Source organism: Coturnix japonica, chromosome 1 (genome assembly GCF_001577835.2).
Source record: "Coturnix japonica isolate 7356 chromosome 1, Coturnix japonica 2.1, whole genome shotgun sequence".
Taxonomy (NCBI): Eukaryota; Metazoa; Chordata; class Aves; order Galliformes; family Phasianidae; genus Coturnix; species Coturnix japonica.
Window position 1 is genome coordinate 76,676,618 of NC_029516.1, and position 19,628 is coordinate 76,696,245.

The 19,628-nt window shown below is 37.5% G+C and overlaps 1 protein-coding gene across 4 annotated transcripts in view; it reads left to right on the top strand.

The window, feature by feature from the left end:
- ZPLD1 (zona pellucida like domain containing 1) overlaps positions 1-18,972 on the top strand; it is a 97,237-nt gene extending 78,265 nt beyond the window's left edge. For all 4 annotated transcript variants that reach the window (XM_032447913.1, XM_032447911.1, XM_015877544.2 and 1 more), the window contains 9 exons: positions 4,237-4,457; positions 6,145-6,326; positions 6,962-7,034; positions 9,796-9,893; positions 10,173-10,253; positions 11,086-11,257; positions 12,624-12,732; positions 16,072-16,101; positions 17,221-18,972. In XM_032447913.1, coding sequence (XP_032303804.1) covers positions 4,237-4,457; positions 6,145-6,326; positions 6,962-7,034; positions 9,796-9,893; positions 10,173-10,253; positions 11,086-11,257; positions 12,624-12,732; positions 16,072-16,101; positions 17,221-17,393 — 1,139 coding nt within the window. In that variant the 3' untranslated portion in view covers positions 17,394-18,972. The remainder of the gene's footprint in view (positions 1-4,236; positions 4,458-6,144; positions 6,327-6,961; positions 7,035-9,795; positions 9,894-10,172; positions 10,254-11,085; positions 11,258-12,623; positions 12,733-16,071; positions 16,102-17,220) is intronic.
- Positions 18,973-19,628: the final 656 nt, after the last annotated feature.

Genomic DNA, 19,628 nt, shown 5'->3' on the forward strand with positions numbered 1-19,628 from the left:
TATAGAACATGCAAAAAAAGGATGCAATGTTTTGTCCATCCCTGGTAAAAATCACCATTAAGCTGAGTTTTTCACAAACTACTTCTGTATTTCTATTTATAGAGTTTTACAGGCTTGACTAAAAAGTGTGGGTTAATTGTGCCCACCTATCTCAGATCTACCTTTCATCATTTTCAATGTTTTGTTTTTTTTTTTTTTTTCTCCACATTTCATACTTCTTAAGAGGATTGCATCCACTAGAGGGAAGCTTAGATTCTTCTTTCTGTGCTTTGTAAAAGCTTCTCTGGTCACCTTTTGCACTAACCTTGTACCATGGTTTTATATTTGCTGTGTGATACCCACAAAATGAATCCAGCTCTTACTGTGGGCATTTAGGGATTTCTTACAGTTCTGTCTCGTAATAATGGCTATATCAGATGCCATACCTGCTGAATCCCAGAAACTCAGGCACATTTGTTTAGGTTACAAGCAAACATTATTATTTTGAAAGTAAATTCTAATCATGCCACACTGCCTATAGCAGGTGAGAGCTGAATCCTGCTTGTTACTGTTTGTGATCTCAAGCAGTAGAAACTCAAAGGCTGAAATTCAATCAGTGATCTTAGTGTTGATTTTGAGAGCTAAGAAAGAAAAATAATTCTGCTTATATTCGCCATGTATTTGAGCTAGAGATGAAAAACCAAAATGCTTTTGTCCCAAAATATGACAGGTATTTTGTGCAAGAAGGACTGCTAAGTTGTGGGTTCAAGTACCCCAGAAGAAGTGCCAGAGCCTGTGCAGGGAGTGAGGGGCTCAATTTTCCCTGTGCTTGCTACCCTGGTGTTTGGCTCAGGCTGCAGCTCTGGGAGTGCAGACCTGACAGCCTTCAGCATTCAAGTGTAAGGAGAGAATAAGGGGTCAGAAAGAAGAACATGTCTAACAAGAGCCTTTGAGGCTGAGATGCTGCCTTGCAGAGCTCGGTTGTGGGTAGGATTTTCTTCCTCGTTCCTTATTTGTTCCTTGTAAGAAGCGTTTGTTTTTGTCAGTTGAAATTCCAAACAAGAGACGACAGTGGACTTTCTAGCTGAGGTCTGTGGTGTGCAGATACCTCAGAAGCCATTGATTTTATTTTTTTTTTAAATTTTTTTTGAAGTTGTTTGGTCTTTTATTTAATGCTGAGAGGAACAGAAGTTTAGGAAGCTTGTCTTCAGCAAAGATGAGAAATTAAGCCTTCCTAAAGACCCTCAGAGCTCATCCATTTTTCATTTGTTTGTGCTTTTATCATTTGCTGCTTAGATGACTTTTGCATAGGGATGGTGCTGCATAAACAGGGTGATAAATAATCGGACAGGACTCTTTTTCCCCCTGCAGTTTGCAGGTTTGTTTTACAGAGTGAGCATGCAATAATCATCAGAGCTGAAGACAAAAACGCACTTGGTCGATCAAAAATTCAGTGACTTTTTGTACTGAAAGTCAGATGTATTCTTGAGTATGGAACAAGGTCAAATCCTGCTGTCCTTCAGAAAGCTGCCCAAAGAAAAAATGCTTAACTTCTGCAATATAGTGGAGCATTGCTGTTAGAAGGCTTTTGGAGTGTACAGCCATGTTAGTGCAGCTGTCTTCAGATGGAAATGCACAATTTTGATTCAGGGCTCTTACTGAAAGAACATACTGGAAACTTTGTAAAACTAGTTCATCTCCAGAATGTGCTGCTGCTTTTTCACACGCTCTGCACATTTTAATTCACCACTGAAGCAGTGACTTAATCAGAGAAGAGACTTCTGCAAAAAAGCTGGTTTGGGGCTATAAATGTCCTTGCATGTTTTTATTGTCAGCTCCATTGCAAGTCTTGGCAGTGTACGGATGGGAACCAGGCAGAAGTGGGCACTGGAGCTGTCAACATTTGGCCCATGCTGCCATGAGTCCATCCTTGACTCAAGTGATCTCTTTACCTCATGGGTTGTGCTGTTTTGCACATGTTATTCTTGTGAATACTCTTGCCTATGGCAAGCTGGTGTGGTCTGAGTCACAGGCCAAGTTTTTTCCTGTATGCAAGTGATAGAGGCTGTTATATTCTCCCCCTGTGGCGCAAGTGGTAGAAGTGCTGCTCTGCTACACAGGAGGCTCGAATGCACTTGATGATCTCTAAGGTCCCTTCCAATCCACATGAGACTATGATCCAATGATGATGATGATATTGAAGACCCCAACAAGTCTCAGCTGGGTGACCTTACTTCCAAGCCATCACAACTATCTTTGTTAGAAAACCAGAAGCTTTAACCACAGGAATGCAACTGTTTTTGTCTAAACATACATATATAGGAGTAATATTTAACTTTCTAAATTCACAAAAAAAAAAAAAAAATATTTCTAGATGTTTAGCATTTAAAGGGGCATTAGATCTGTTTGTATTTAGTTTCAGAATTGCCTTCTAAACAAATGCTGTGTTTTTTGAATTGCGAAATGGACAGATTTAATAACAGTATGCTCTTGAAAAGCAGTTAGCAAAAAGGTTCAGTTTAGGAAAGCAGCTTATCCTCCTTTATAGTGCAAAAGTGGCTATTGTACCGTATGGTCCCATTTCCATTAGTGTCAAATGAGAATTTTGCAAGTTATAAAGGTACCATAACAGGAAAAATAACACCCTGCTTTTTAAAAGACTTGAAATGAGTTATAAAATTAAGTGAGCTATTTTATATTATATCCTGCAATTTATTACAATCAGTGAATTGCTCTGAATAAGTGTAGAAGCATATCCTTTGCTATTTACGTTTTTTGTATTGTCCCCTCTACCTTAGTATACCCATTAACTGAATTATAACAGTCCTCTAGCAGTGAATAACAAGACATGCTTCTTGATCTTTGTACATTATGTTAGTGAAAATACGCACATGTACAAACCAGGAGAACATCACACCACATCAATTCTACTTATGTTTTGCCTCCAGTACCTTTCTGCCCAAATTTACGCTCAGCGAGTAGCGTTTATCACCACATTAGTCCAGGTCAGAGTTTAGCCTGTTATTTTCTGCACTTGATTGTTTTGGCTTTAAAGCCACCATTAAAGCTGTCTAAATTAAACTGTTTGTGCTCCTGTACCATGGGGGAAGAGCTAGTTCATTATAATGGAGATTTCATTTCCTCTCTGTTTTGTCAGCTCAGTGAAACAATTCATTTCAGAAGGCTTAATGGCATAGTATTGACTGAAGTTGTTCTGCAATTTTTAATAGCCCCTAATGTTTAAGCGAGTGTAATAAATGCGTAGTTCTATAAACGAGTAATGACTGTGTTTAACGTGATGCAGTACACCTTTCGCAGAGCACTTAGGGGGAAAAAAAAAAGTAACCCAAACAAAATGCCCCCCATTGTTTAAAGGCAAGAAGAGCTTGTAGAGAAGTTATGTAACAGCTAGCTCTCCACCCAAAGACTCTGTCCCTTTTCCCTATAATCTCACCCGATTATTTGCTATTCAAAAGCCTAAAAATCCTCAGTATATTCAAATTAAATAAATTAAATAAATATACATTTATCCAAGAAGGACCTTCATAGAATCATTAAGGTTGGAAAGACTACTACTATCTAATCCAACCATCAACTTATCAGCATTTTACTGCTGTTCAAAAACTTATTAGTTATAACAATTGCCATGTTTTAGGCAATCTATGTTCTTTTGTGTTGTAATAATGTACGGAATGAAAGATTGCACGACACTCTGTGGTTTTATTCATTGTCTGCTGCACAGCCTGAGACTGTGGTTTGGTACATAGTGGACTCGACAGCCTCAAATGTATCCCACTTCCATGCCAGCTGCCATCTGGAGTGGGCTGAGGGGCAGAGCTTCCCTCCCAAGTTTTCTCAATATTGCTGGTAATTTACTGTTTCAGAAGAGGGCTGCTTAATCAAACTCCAGATATTTAAGCACTTTTCCAGTCCTTTGCAGTGCTTCATCTAATGAATGTGCTACTGAATGACTTGCTGGGGATGGCTTGTTGCATGGTGGACTACATTTGCTGTATTAATCTTTATTTTTCTTCAGAAAAGCTGTAGATTCAGACATACTTGTTTTTCAGAACAATGCACTTCTGTTCTTTATATCTCATTATTTTGCTGTGACTGAGGTCTAAAAATTTATTTGATAGGACTTTATAATACCAGACCAATTGCTGCAATAATTATATGCTGTTTAGTTTAAATACAATTTTATTATTATTAGTAGTAGTATTTACAATATCTTTTACTATTCCTTTTTCCTTGCAGCTGAACGAGATATCAATGTTTTCTGTGGAGTACAGACCATTACTATGAAGATAAATTTTTGCACAGTTCTTTTCTCTGGTTATTCTGAAACAGATCTGGCACTGAATGGGAAGCATGGGGATGCTCACTGCAGGGGGTTCATCAATAACAACACCTTTCCAGCAGTGGTCATTTTCATCATCAATCTGAGTACTTTGGAATCCTGTGGAAACACTTTAGTGGTAAGATGAAATCGAAGTGAAATTGCAGCGTGGCTGTTAATGCATAGGGTCAAGTGAATGGCCTGACAACATTACATCTTTTATAGATAATGTTTGTATTGTCTTTCCCAGTGAGCAATGTAATGCATACATTATACACACACACACACACACACACACACACACACATATATATAAATGTCAAGGTGTCTGCCTGAAGTTCAGATTTGTATGTTCAGCTCAGATCTTCCACTCAGTGCCATGTCAATCTGTGCTATGATGTTTTGTCTGGTGGCATGACTTCAGAGCCCACATTTTGTTACCGCTTTGTGCATGAACAACACGTATCCTTATACAACTAATGACTAAATGTAACCTTTAGCTAGCGTCTTAAACCATAATCTGATCCAGGAGCTGACTTCAAACCCTGTTTCCTAGCGATATGAATTTCATTCCCTTGAAAAGGAGTTATCTACCAGTGACTGACTGACCAAGGAAAAAACAAAAAGGTCTTAAACCTTTCTAAACCAAGGGAGAGTGAGATTGCACAGGTTGACTATGTTGCCCTGTACAAGTCTTCACTGTTTGTATCAAACTTCCTATGTGTAAATGTGTAAAAATATTTTTAAGGCCTATATTCTACCTGGAATTCATACAATCAAAGTTAGCTGTCAGTTTTCATAACAGCCCTGCTGTTTTCAGTTGCTAATAATTTTGTCAAACTGTGCTGAATTGTTCAAAATGCTCTCTGACCTGTTTGCCTCAGGCTGAGTTTTCTTTAAAAATTTCAACAAAACCCATTTCACCAAGCTCAAGATTCGCTTTTTCCAGTCTCTGAGTAGCTTCCATCACCTGTGTTGGAAGCCATCAGGAAGGAACCTTTTGCTCTTCATGTGGAGTCAGTCACATTGTCAACTCTGAGAACATGCTCTTTGATTAGAACTTTAAGAACACACTGTCTGATCAGTCCAAAAAACTGCAAATTAGAGATTCCAGTGGGGGTCCCACAGGGCTGCACAAGATAAAAATATAACCAAAATTTTTCCTCATCCTGTCTCTGCATGCTGTGCCACAAAGAGGATGAAGGAGCTGGAAGTTTTAGGGTCTGCACAATGGAGTAGTAAAATCCCGTTCAACCTTTTGGCTGTTTTTCACAGTGAATGACTTCAAACTTGCTTTCTATATGGGTGAAGGGAATACAAACCCTTTTGATTTTTGTGAGGATTGAATGGGGAGAAAGCCAAACAGCAGTAGCAGGTTATGCTACCTGGAGCTCTAGGTTGTGTTTCTTAAGCAAGGGACAGGCTAGGAAATTGGATACTGAGCATTTTCCTGCCATTTACTGAACAATTAGTCACATTCCATTGGCACTATAGAAGAGTTCCATCAGCATTGTCCAGTAAAATGTGCAAATTCATTGGGAATGCTCAGAGAAAGTGCATACCAGGATTCATCCGTGTTTCTCAAATGTTACTCAAAACTGTGTTTTAAGAACAGTGGTATTCTCTATGAACTGTATATGCTTGATCCTGAGGAGGTTAGAGACAGAACATAAGCAACATGGTTTTGATAAAGCAAACTCATTATCAACAGATCTTCCTGAAGATATTTCTGGGTAAATGGTGGATAAAGCATCAGTGTTCTTAGGTTTACCTCTTGTCCCATGTTCAGTTTCCTGCTAAAACTTGTTTTCCACCTCTTTCAATAGGTGTCCTCAGCTCGAGGTGTCAATGCTTATGGGAATATCTCAGTGGTACAGATAGGTAATGTTTCGGGCTATATAGATACACCAGACCCACCAACTATTATCAGCTATTTACCTGGGCTTCTGTACAAATTTAGCTGTAGCTATCCACTGGAGTACCTGGTTAACAATACCCAGCTTGCTTCGTAAGTGTTGTTTTCATTCCTACATGTTTCATTCCCATGTTTGTATAAGCCCATGTATATTTGTATCTGTGCATACCTAAATATTTGCATGCCATAGCAGTACTGTCAACATTGTGATACTTAGTTTTTTATATTAGTAAAGAGAATGAAAAAAAATACACTGCAAGAAGAGGTGATGCAAAGGTAAGAAGGGAAATTCATTACCATCACTGTATGAGATACCATATTGCTTCGGTGGGCTTTACTGTAAAGCTTGCCTTAAAGTTATCATATTCTAATGACAAAATGACAGCAGCAAACATGGAAATTCTTTTTGAAAAGTTGTTTGGAAGAGAATATTTCCATTTTTAGATCCTGTACATCATGGAAAGCAGGTTCCTTTTTGTCACTTTGCCTCTCTGCTAATTATTTTTCTGATTCATGTCTTTGACAGTACCCATTATTTTCCATATAGTTAAGGTTCTGCCAGTGTTTCCGCTATAAGCTTGTATTTCTGAGGTTTATAACCCAAACCGATAAATTAACTTCTTGGGATATAGCTCGTTAAGTTTTTTGACAATAAAAAACACTGAAGTGTGTAAAGACAAAAATAAAAAGCATTTTTGATCTTCACAATTCTTCTGGTTCTGTTGTAGGTCATCGGCTGCTATTTCTGTAAGGGAGAACAATGGTACATTTATCAGCACTTTGAATTTGTTGCTTTACAATGTGAGTATAAAACATGGTAATACTACCTGGATGAAATCCATCTCTGCATTCTGTAGGTGCAAGCTGGATTTGTAGAGCAAATTGTAAAGTCCTCTTTGTTAGGTATTATTCTCCTCCCGTTTCTCCCATGAAGAACCAGGCCTTTAGTCTGGGCAGTTTTCATCTAGGTTCTCAAATCCCTTTTGTTTGCATGTACCTCTTGCCTTGTGTTTAGATAGCTGGTGTTTGAGGACATGCAGCCTTTTTGTTCTGTAATTATGCAATTCATCAATTTACAGCTCTGGATTCAAGGTTTTAATGACATGCAAATAATCAGTTGTAGGAGTTATAATCATACTTCAGAGAGCATAGTCGTGTTTTCATTCATTATGTTTATGGGCATATTTCCATATATTTGTGTGTATATGTGCATAGGTGCATTGCACTGATACAGAGAGTAGTCTGCAGTATTCTATAAAAGTATTATAGACCTGTTCCCTTAGCAATAAACAGCAGCTCTTTTGCTGGAGTATTTTTATGTTCACACCTCATGAGAGCGTTCCTATCATCTTTAATTGTCACGAGGGATGTGGGCTTTGTTACAAACCTGCAGCCTGCTATACTTGTTACCTCATTTTGGGAACTTAAATGATTTTAAGAGTTAATCATTCTAATAGGTTTCAGCCAACCTCTCTGTAATACCCTTTTAGATAATTTAACTTGGATATGCATTATTGTATAAGCTTTTCCTGTGTAAATATGGATGGCGACAGGAAAACGTGAAAAACATGAGGACCTCTACTTAACAGAATTAATCCCTGAAATGATTTTTTCCTGTTGATTAAAATTTTTATTCATACATTTTAAATACTTGATTTAAATATCAATTTCTCAATCTATCAGGCAACATTTTTGTAAATTATGATTCTGATTTTTTGCATTATTATTCATGTCATCATGACATTGAGTTATAATTCATGCAACTGATTTAAAAGTCAATGCTTTAAACTTTGAACATAATGAGCTATAAATATTGTAACAGGACATTTTCCAAAGGCATTCTTTAAAAAATCATGTTTGTTTGGCAGAACTCTGAATAGTAGTTCTTAATCTGTGAAAATGAAGATTATACTTCTCTGATTCTCTGACCAAAAAGATGAGGGTAGAGGGAGTGTTGCCAAAGTTCTCTGTAAGAAACTGACCACCACTTGTTTGTTGCTGCCTTTCAGGACCTAATTCTGAATTCACTTGAGTATAAATGCTATTTATCTTGGAATGGACTGCCCAGGAAAGTGGTGGAGTCACTGACCCTGGGGGTGTTCAAGGAAAGACTGGATGTTGTGCTGAGGGACATGGTTTAGTGGGAGCTATTGGTAATAGGTGAATGGTTGGACTGGATGATCTTTTAGGTCTTTTCCAACCTTGGTGATTCTATGATTCTATTAATGCTTGTACTCAGAGTACACTTATTTCTCAGTTAACACAGAAAAATGGGTTTTATCTTCTCTACCCCAGTGCGTTTACAAGTTGATTGTGAATCATAGAATGGTTTGGGTTGGAAGTGACCTCAAGGATCATCAAGCTCCAACCCCCCCACCACAGACAGGGCCACCAGCCTTCATATCTAATACTAGACCAGGCTGCCCAGAGAACCTCCAAAAGTTATGGAATAAGGGACTTACCTTAGAATGTTTTTCATTATTTTGGAAAAATTGGTGGAGTTAGATATTAGAAATATATATAATTGACTTTATATGTGGCAAGCTTAACTGTTTAACATTCTAAAGGGTCATTTGTGCCTGCATGGCTCCCAAGGCCTCCAGTAATGAAGAGGGTGGATACTGAGCGAGCTGTGATTTTTGGCACTATTTCCCTTAGAAAAATCACTTGATTTATCTACTTAATCCTTCTTGATACTGTCAAGTGCTGTTCTTGCCTACCACGCTGAACCTGGTTCTATTGTAGCACTTTCAAAATTCTACTTGAGTGGTTTGACCTCTCACAAGAGGTATTAACATGCTGAGTTTCTGTTCTTTATGGATTAGCAACCTTATTTGACATAGGTGACATTAACAGTAAGTGCATTTTGATATGCTAAATTAACATCTGTCATTCTGAATTTGTTTCATGGCATCTGTGGGTCATTGCTAAAGAGAAGTTAATGATTCAGCCTGTGAACAAGGAACTAGCAAAGCAGCTATGTCTATGTATAGTCATTGTTATATATGGTGAATTCTTAGCTGTTTTGTCATGTATAGCTTTCTTGAAACAGAATTCTTGAAATATTAGAACTTAAAAGAAAACTTCTGCTACTTAACACCTAAGAACATTCCCTGAGAAAGGGTGCTCTCTGACGACATTGTTATAATCTTCCTTTAGAAAACCACAGCAGCCATTTGACTGCATGTAGGCACTGGGAGCCATGCTGAGGTGTTAATTTGCAGTAACCTTGATCATGACTAGTACCATTTCTTCAGTCACTGACCCAGCTACTCCATTTAATGATAAATAAATAGATATTCCCCAATAGCTGCATGGAATAAGATATATGAAGTGCTGATCTTTACAGACAAACTGCCTAGACAAACTGCAAATGCCTACAATGCAGTACTGACACTGCTTTCTACCTCTGACCAGAAATGGGACAGAGAGACAGAAAGTTTCTTACTGTCTTATGTGCCCTTACACAAGTCGAAAAAATTAAATGAGAGTTTAGTTTGTGAGTACAGATGATTTGTCACATTGAGATTTCTGGTATATTGAGTCAATGTCTATTTTACAGGACTCAACCTACAGTCAGCAGCTCCTTATCCCAAGTACAGGTTTACCTTTGAAAACCAAAATATATGCAGCTGTGAGAGCAACCAACCTTGATGGCAGGTACCATAAAGGATGTTATTTCTTCTTCTGCTGCCTATTCAGCTCTTGGGTTTTTAAGTTATTCTGATTTAGAAGCAACTGTCTGTCTTTGTAACCTTTTGTGCATTAAAAAGGTGGTTAGTGTTTGGCAATCATTGCCTTTAACTGAAGGATATAAAATCCTTGATATTGAATGCATATCTTGCTGTTGTCCTCGTAATGAAAGTTTTCCCTCACTGTCTACTCCTGCTCTTATACTGCCAGTTCCCATCATCAGCTATCACTTTGCCTCTTGTGCAGGTGGAATGTTTTGATGGACTACTGTTACACTACACCATCTGGTAATCCGAGTGACGATCTTCGATATGATCTTTTCTTCAGGTAAGTCCTGTGCAAACTCAGTATTTGTAGGTCCTTCTTTTAAAAAATACACTTATAAATTTCTCAGATAGTGGTTTTCTAGGCTGCCTGAAAATTCTAAGCAATATTAGTAAAGAGGCTGAGGGCTCATCTTATAGATAAGCATGTCAGGACTCAGCTTTTTTTCAATGTAAACATAGAATCAATTTCAGAGAAATGAGACTCATAGTGGAGAAGTATACACCTAAAAAATCTGTACTAGAGACAACAGAAACACCCAAACTAAGCATCCACGCTGGCCTTTGGTTTACCAAAGGTATTCTTGCAGTGAATGACAATAATATATAACACTGTAGACTGTTATCAAGGAAAATCGCAAAGGAAATGATTAAAGTTAAATAGATGTTCCTGCTACTCTCAATATTTACTTGAATTGGAACTTTAAAAAACATAAATTGTATCTTGGCAGTATCTCAGATTAAATTTCACCAATGAAAGTTGCTAGAAAGATGTTGTCTTCATCTGGAATTACCTGTCTATACCAGTTAGCATAATTGGTTAATTCTTGCTTCTGCCTTCAGTTTTTGGGTTTATTTTTACATTGCTGGAATTAAATGGTACCATGGTTTGCAACTGTGATGTTGCAAAAGAAAACACAATGTTTCTGTAGCAATGAACGCGTGACTTTGAAGCCCAGTTGTGAGATTGTGGCTGCGCATCATGGCACTATGTTCTTTATAATGACCTTAAGCTCTAATTTGACTGCCTAAATTATCTTATTCTCACCTAATAGTTTTAAAAAATCAGCCACCTATCTAATCATCCTAGTTTTAACCTTCTCTACAAAAACTAGCTGTGACAAGGACCCTCAGACCACTATCATTGAAAATGGCAAGAGCCAAATGGGACGGTTTTCATTTGAGGTATTCCGCTTTGTGAAGCACAAGAACCAGAAGATGTCTACAGTCTTCCTCCACTGCGTGACAAAGCTGTGCAGAGCAGATGACTGTCCCTTTCTTGTGCCAGTAAGTTTCAATTGATGGAAATTGTTGCTAATTCTCTGAATGTAAGACAGTCACACTGGAGTTATTTTGCATCCAAAAGTAACATGCTTGGAAGGCACAGAATGAAGGTGACTTGTATAGTCAAAATAAGATGAGCTTTGTGCATCTGAAGGAATGTAAAGCAACTTCTAGTGAATGAGGTAATGGATGTGATCATCCACAGAATAATAACAGAACTGCAGGTTGCACAGGTTGTTGGACGTGCAATAAGTCATCTTTTTGTTTTTTGTTCCTTAGCTGATTATTAAAAGGCATGACAGAGATATCTTCAGAGCTGATAGTCTTAATGTAGCATCTAAGAAACAAAGTACCCATAATGATTGCAGATGAATTTAAATCGTTTAGAATGTAATTAATACAAAACTTATAGTAATGGTAAGCAGGCTTACTCTGATAAGGGATATTTGTAAGTATTCCTGAGAGTGGGAAAAAAGTTATGCCTCCCCTCTTATTATAATCTCCCTTACAGGTGCAAAACTGCTGTGTTGCCGATGTTCAAACATTCAGTTCAAACATTTCTTTTTGGGGGCATTGCAAACAAATATATTTTGGAAATTGAAACACTTCAGTATGTATATTGAACACAAAATATCCCGTGCTGATATCTTCAAAATGCTGTATCATTTCCTGCTGAAATGACTTTCCATTCAAAATTTTACAGCGCTCTCAGTTCTGACATTTTGTGCATTATTTTATTACTTAATAATTATTTAAATGCAATTCTTTGTTTCTGTGGAGGTGCATGTTCTATGGCTTTTGAAGGTCTGTTTTTTTTGCAGTTGAAATCCAAAAAATGATCTTGTTTGAAGCACTCTTGGGTAACCAAGATTAAGATAGATAAGAGAGAGATGCTAATTAAAAGTGGATTCCAGATGGTAGAATGCTGGGAATGGTTTTAATGTGTCATCGCTATTTAGGAGTCCATGGAAAAATATGAAGTTTAACTTAAGAACTCTGCTAGAACAGGAACTGTAGCATGTTGTCTATCCCTAGTCAAGCAAAACACATTTGTTGCAAAAACTGACTGTAAACAAAGCACTGGGAAATTAACTACTGAAAATTTAATATACTATAAGATGGATCTTGTACACAACAGCATTGTAGTTCAGTAAATGAAGTAAGGCAAACTACAACGGGAAACTAGGCATTTACAAGATACTCTTCTACAGAATATTGCAGCTGTTTTTATTGCAAAGTAATTTAATGCATGCTAAGAAATAGAAGTTGTAGTATTGCTTGTAAAAGAGCTTCCATTAAGACAGGAAGCACAGAAGGACAATAATTCCATTCCACTCTGAAACAGTGATTGTTTTGATTAACCACTCAGATCTGCAGTCACAGAGAAAGAAGAGATGCTGGTAGCAGAACAACTTGGAGCCCTCAGAGCACCTCTGGCAATGCTGTGATCACTGCTGGCCCCATCATTACGAGGAGTGGTAGGAATAAGCAAACTTTTTCTATGCACTGCAGAAATTTCAAAAACCTGGGGAAATGCTTTAACATTTTAATAGAAATTGGCAATGACTTAGAAAAAGGATGGATTCTCCATGAGTCTGAGTATTTTTTTCAACTACTGGAATTTTTGGTAGAAAATATGAGCTAATATTTCTGCTTAACACTCGCACTTCCTCTTTACTCCATGAAAATCACTATGGCATACTGTTACTCATGTAACTTCATTATATAAACCCAAACTCAGTGGTTTGACTATTTTTTTGTTGTTGTTGGAAGATTTCACTGAAGTTAATGGAATTTAAGGTATTATGTTCAGCATCACAAGTTAATTTGGACAGCTAATAAATATTCACAGTCATTTTCTATTCGCCATTTCTTCCATCTTCCCCTGCAGGTTACTATTTATGTTAATACATGCTATTAGCCTTCAGCTTTCAGATTCTGAGTGAAACTCTATGGAGGTCCATTTTTATTATCAAAATGTGGGGTCTTTTTTGGTTGTTTGTTTGTTTGTTTTGTTTTAAGGCAACCTGCAGTTTCTGAAAAGTACTTACATGACTGCTCTAGACAACATAATAAAAATAAAACATTGTAGAAGTATTGAACAAATTCAGTTTGCAGATTTCAGCAGCCTTAGATTTAGGAATCTGAGAACAGGACTGAGTCTTGTCTAGGAAAGATAATTGAAACACTTGAGCATAAAATCGTTCTTTACATGCAAAGTGGTTATGCCCACATGTGCAAGTAGAGCAACTGACCCTCCATAATTGGGAACCATCTACCAAAAGATTATTTTTCAAAATCAAATACCCTCAGTTATATGCAACATTTCTGCAAGGAAAAACAGTATTTTCTTATGTATTATAAATGGTCCCAGTTGTGTACCCTTACTGTCATTTGATTAGTCAATAAAAAAGTGAAAAAAACCCCTAACTTCAGTGTTCCATGCATGAATGCTTATTGAAAATAAATGACAGATTTGCTTAACTGCATGCTAGAGAAACACTGCCTTAGGCAAGAAATGAGAACCATAGAAAGCTTGGTGTGTGAGTAGTCCCTATTAAAGAGTCAAGTTTGATTCAAATGCTCTGAATGCTTTTTTAAAATAATAATATTAAAAAATATTCATCTATTAGCTTTAAATAATGCATTACTTCAAGCAAATCAAGATCTTAACATAAGTGTTTAATGATCCCAATGCTACAATAAACAAATATATATAATTTGTTGACAGTTCTCAAGTGATTTTTTTTTTTTTTTTTTTTTTTTTTTTTTTTTTAAATAAATGATAACACTAATAAGTCTGAGAGAGCTGGGGCTGTTCAGCCTGGAGAAGAGAAGGCTCCAGGGAGACCTGATTGCAGCCTTTCAGTATCTATAGTGGGGCTACAAGAAAGAAAAAGACAGACTCTTAAGCAGGGTCTGCTGTGACAGGACAAGGGGAAACAGTTTCAAACTAAAAGAGAGGAGACTTAGACTTGTATAAGGAAGATCTTTGCAATTATAGAGATGAGGCATTGGAATAGGTTGCCCAGAGAGGTGGTGGGTGCCTTGTTCTTACAGATGTTGAAGGTCAGACTGGGCAGGGATCTGAGCAACCTGATCTAGCTGTAGGTGTTCCTGCTCATTGCAGGGGAAGTGGACTAGATGACATTTAAGGGCTTCTTCCAACTAAAAAAATGATTCTATGACAAGTGAGGTAGTATTTGTGACTAAGGCTTTTTATATTAGACAGATCTCATCATAGATTGTGCTTTTGGACCATCCCAGTCTCACTGACAGAAGCATGTTTTGATGGGATGTACTTTAAAAAGCAGTGATTTAGTTCTGAACTATGCCACCAATTTCCTGAGTGCTATTGGTCAAGTCAACCTGGCTTAAACTTCATTTTTCCTTCTAGAGCAGAAAGAAGGAATTACTATTTTCTACCACTGTCTTTTCCTATTGTGAAAATAAGTGATAAGTGCACCGATGATGTGAGGTTCATGAATACTGCAGTCAAAGGAAGAAGAGGGGAAGGTCATGGGAAAACTTCAAGCTGAGAGAACTGACTGCTTTGTGGATGAGCAGTCCCATGGTTGGCAGTGCTGTCTTTGATACAATCCTACATGAAAGTGCTTAATACTATTTTCATGAACAGATCTGCTCCAAGTTTAGTCCAGAGCCCATAAATCCTGCTGCACCTGGCTGAGCATAATACTTATACTTGTCATGTGTCTGCAGATGTGCAATCCCTTGCTTTCCTCATTTGAGTTGGTACTATACCTGTGCTGGGACTGGTCCTGTGCATGTCAGTGTCTTGGCAGAAGCACCTCATGTAGTTAGCCAGGCCTTCCCATTACTCTAATCACCAGCTGTTCTGGTAACGGCACTATTTATGTAATTACCTTAGTAGGAACTGAATAGTGCTGCTGCAAATGAATAATGGTCCTTCTGTGTATTTCTGAACACTTATTTCTAACATTGCGCTCTTTTCAGAGAAACTTCATTCATGTTTGTTAAACTAAAATAAGTCACTGCAAGAGAAATACACAACAGAAAATGGTTTGGCCTCTGTGTTCAGAATCAAAGTAAGCACCTATCTGTGAAGGCGAGATTGTACAGCCTTTGATGGTTGTCCCACTTAACCATAGAAGACAGCTGCTCAAAATAGATGTGTACATGAGCTGCGATTACAAGTTGCATGAAAAAGCAAAAACAATGACAAAAAGTGTAGTTTTGAGGTGGACAACAGTAAGTTTGAAAAAGGAAAAAAAAAAAAGAGATGGAATATAAATGTTTCCCTGAGTGCAGTATGTAGCTGCCAAGAGCAAAGTGTACACTGAAAAAAGGTGTCTTTGTTATCACTTAAGGTTATCACTTTAGTTTTCCTTGGAAAAAACTCAGGTTAAAACTTTGCCTCTACAGATCATCTTGTTGTATGTTTATCATAGAAAGGACTTGTGTATAATATCATGGCTATCATTGTATTTTTATTAAAAGGAGCAGAAGAGATCTGGGAATCTTTTCAGCTAAATAGTTCTGTCACTAAGGTGTTTTTGTTGTTGTTTGCATGCTTTCTTTTTTTCCCCTCAGAATACCAAGTCACTTTGCGTTGTTACACTTGCCTAAATAATGAAGAAACTGCATGTAATTAATGTTGTCACCCTGACTTTACCAGAGATACTAAAAGCAGCTAGTCAATGTTGCAAATATGGTTGTAGGTTTTGAAAATAATGCCAAGTCTTCTGGCCTTTGTGTGCAAAGAGGGAAGGGGGGCAGGCACCAGGTGTTCATAAAATATAATGCACCTCCTTTTTTGTTTGTTTGTTTTAATGCAGATGAGACACCAACCAACAACTCAGAGCTTGGTAAGTTAATCAAAATTCCAAGAAACACAAAAGAGATGGTTTATGATTGAAACAGAACTGAAGAGAGTGAGCCCTGTTGTTTCATTTTGAAGCACTGAGCTAGAATATTTTGTTTGTTTTTTTTTCTTCTTTTTGGCTTTTGTCTTTAAAATAAGTAAAACTGACATCCTGCCATAAAGAAAACATTTGGTGAATTTGGATTGCTGACTTTAATTTGTATATCCAACCCCACCAACAAAGCAACTTCTAATTCCTATAGTTAACGTTGAAATGAAAATCTGTTGCTATGACATATAAGGATGAAGAAGCATTGCAACTGCCAGAAGCAAAATCAGACTTAAGCAGTAAAATCTGCTTATGCCATATGGGAGCTGTGCAGCAAAATGGTTGTTAAGTGCAGATCAGTTCAGAGCTCAAACTCAGGAGAGTCCTGCCTTAGTTCTTGTTCTCCGGCATTTAACCACATGAAGAGCCTATGAAGAACTTTGGATAAAACTATTGGTCAGTGGTAGGGTGAGGAAGGAAATAGGCTGTAGGGAGATCAGTGCTTCTCCTTTGGACACTTGGAGGACTTGCTTCAGATTGTATATTATTCTTCTGGTTATAAGGAATTGGTAATGATTAGTAAGGAAAGGATGGTCTGTTAAGCCATTCTGCTTCTTACTTGCCCATTGCAAGACACAGTGGCAGAAGCAACCTATGCTGTCTTCAGAACTGTATTAGCTATTTGTTCCCTTCTCTTCTTGGTTTGGACCCCATAGAAATAGCTGCCTTTCCCTCCTGGCATGGAAAAAGTTATCCTTATACCTCTGCCTTGACAGCTCTTGAGTGGTGGCAGTCTTCTCCTAAATATGAAAGATTAAGGTTGATCACCCAGTGTGAGGGATTGTGTGTTAGAAGTATCCTTATTGTCTTTATTCCCCAGTATGATTGGTAGGGAAAGAACAACTATTTTCTAAGTACACTTAAATAAATTTTATCCAAGTAGGCAGGTACTCATTGTGAAGTATAATTTTAGTCTCTTGCTGTAATTATTCTCTACTTAAAATAAAGACAGGAGCGTTTGTCACTGCTGAGAAATTCTAACCAGAGATTACTTGTGCATTTTTGTTCTTGCAGCTCAGCATGGACCTCCTTTCCAGCTGAATTCAGTCACCAGTGCACTGATTTCAGGTGTGGTCATCCTTGGAATCACAAGCGTTTTCTTTTTTGTCTGTTCTCTTACTCTTCTGCACAGAAACTGGCCCAGCAACTCGGTCTTGAGTGGCATCCAAAACCCAGTTTTTAACTGAAAGTGATTTACTTGCACTTTTTGTTTGAGGTTGCCTTTCTTGTCCATGAAATATTCTTCCATTAAAAAAAGCAAAAAACAAAACATCAACAACAACAAAGGCAACATTCCATCTGTATCCAGCTTCTATTCCAGCTATTCTTTATCTGTAGGCATATTAGACATTGTTGTGTAGGCAAGTAGCAGTGATATTGGTGACAATCCTAGGAAACTGAGAATCTGAATTGTGTTTGTGATCAGACTATATATGACATAATGCCCATGGGTGTGCTGACAATAGAGCTTGTGTCTCCAGCTTTCCAAATAGGTCTTAAAGCTGAAGATGCTGAAGGTGAGAACCTATCAAAATGTGCCATGCAAAACCTGACACATTCAGCAACATTGCTACATTCATAAATGTTTGTTAAGATGAGGATCATGTATATATTTTCATGTTTTGTCACAGCTTTGAACAAGCAATTGTGGCTCAGGAGGAAATTATCATCATCTGTTTTGGCTAAAAAGAAACATACTCTTAGAGTAATTAGTGACTTCTGCTTATTAGTCATTTGAAAATGTTTCCTCGAGATATGTCTTCCATTGGATTGCAGCGATAGCACATAAAATAATGCAGAAAAGAGTTTGACTGGGTATCTTTGAGTCAAATGGTTTAGGGCAAATTGTTGTAGGTGCCAGGAAAAATGCTGAGAGTTTTGAGGTTGAGATCTTTTTTTTTCCCAACAAAATCATTGAGTGAGAATATGAGCGAGTTTTGAATCTGACTAATATTCTGCAGAAAGTTAATTATGCACAGATTCACCACATTTACAACTTTCAGTCAAATTCTAACCCTGGGAAATGCTCTAAGGGGAGAAAGTATTTCCCCCTGCCTCCCTGAAGAGACTAGCAAATAAATGAATAGTAGATCAGTGCTTAATTCTGTAGTAGATTCCTCCCCATGGATTAGACTTCTTCACTGCATGGATGAGGGAAAGAGGGCAACTAGAAGAATAGCAGGCTACAGGCAGTACCGTGCTGTTGACTCTACTTAATCTGATAAACAGCAGATTTAAATGAAGTTGAGAGTGACCAGATACCTCCAAACAGGAGCACAGGGCAGTGGTGTAGCTGTGTAGAATAGACAAAAATCTGGTATACTAGAGTATGCAGTAGACACGGCATATAATAAGCTGGACTGGGTAGACAGTTGGGATTTTGGTCACAGGTTCATCAGTTAATTTGGAATTTTTTTTTTCATGTGCTGTACATACTGGCCTAGAGAAACACCTCATTAGTACTTATCCTATTTCAACGAAGTCTGTGTTTTCATTGATGTAATGCAACTGGAAAATGATCAGGGCTCCTTGGCTCTCAAGTCTGAAGATGTACAGACTCGCATTTTTCTGTGATCCTACAAATGCTGTATAAAAACCCAGTGTTCACAAAGTCCACTGTGCTGTAATGTGGTGTCCCTAACAACCAATACTGTGCCTGTTTTCCTCCAGTCTTGATACCTCAGAAACATTTTTGCACTTCAGGGGTTAGGTCTGATGACATGTAAAACATGATCGGTTAATAAAATTACTTGAAAAAATTCAGAATGAATGTTTGGTGTGAAGCATTTTTTTTCTCCCTTTTATGTTGGAGATGAATGTTGGAGTTTCTATGTTTGTGCAGTGACCTCATCCTACAAAGATGAAAAGCAAAAGTTTCTTTGAAGTCATTTTGAAGAGCTTTCGACATAGACAATAAATTAATATAGTTCTACTGGCCCTTGAAGGGTATTTATGAAACTCAAGAGATTTCTATCCCAGTCTGGGTAGAAATAAATTCAGAAAATCTGTTGTAATTAACTTAGAAACAACTACAGAAATTCCATAAAGATAATTCATGCTACATAACCAGCAGCTTTAGTTGGAAGTTTTCAGCAATGAAGATAGCCATTGCTACCCTCAGGAAGCTGTTCCAATGGCTAATTACTGTCCCTGGTTCTTTTAAAGACTACTTCTAATGTGCTCAATTTAACTAATGGTGAGTCTTTTCTGAGATCTCACAAAACTTCCTTAAGACTACAGGAAAATAATAGTAAATGTAAAAACCCACTGAAATTTCAGTTTCTATTTATGGTAAGAAATTTACTGCTTTTCACAAAGACTTGTCCATTGAACTTTTCAAAGTTTGGTTAGTCTGTTGCAAAGATTGTGTTGTTACTCAATAATGTAACATGCAAACTGTGTTTTTCTTATGTAAAGTAAAA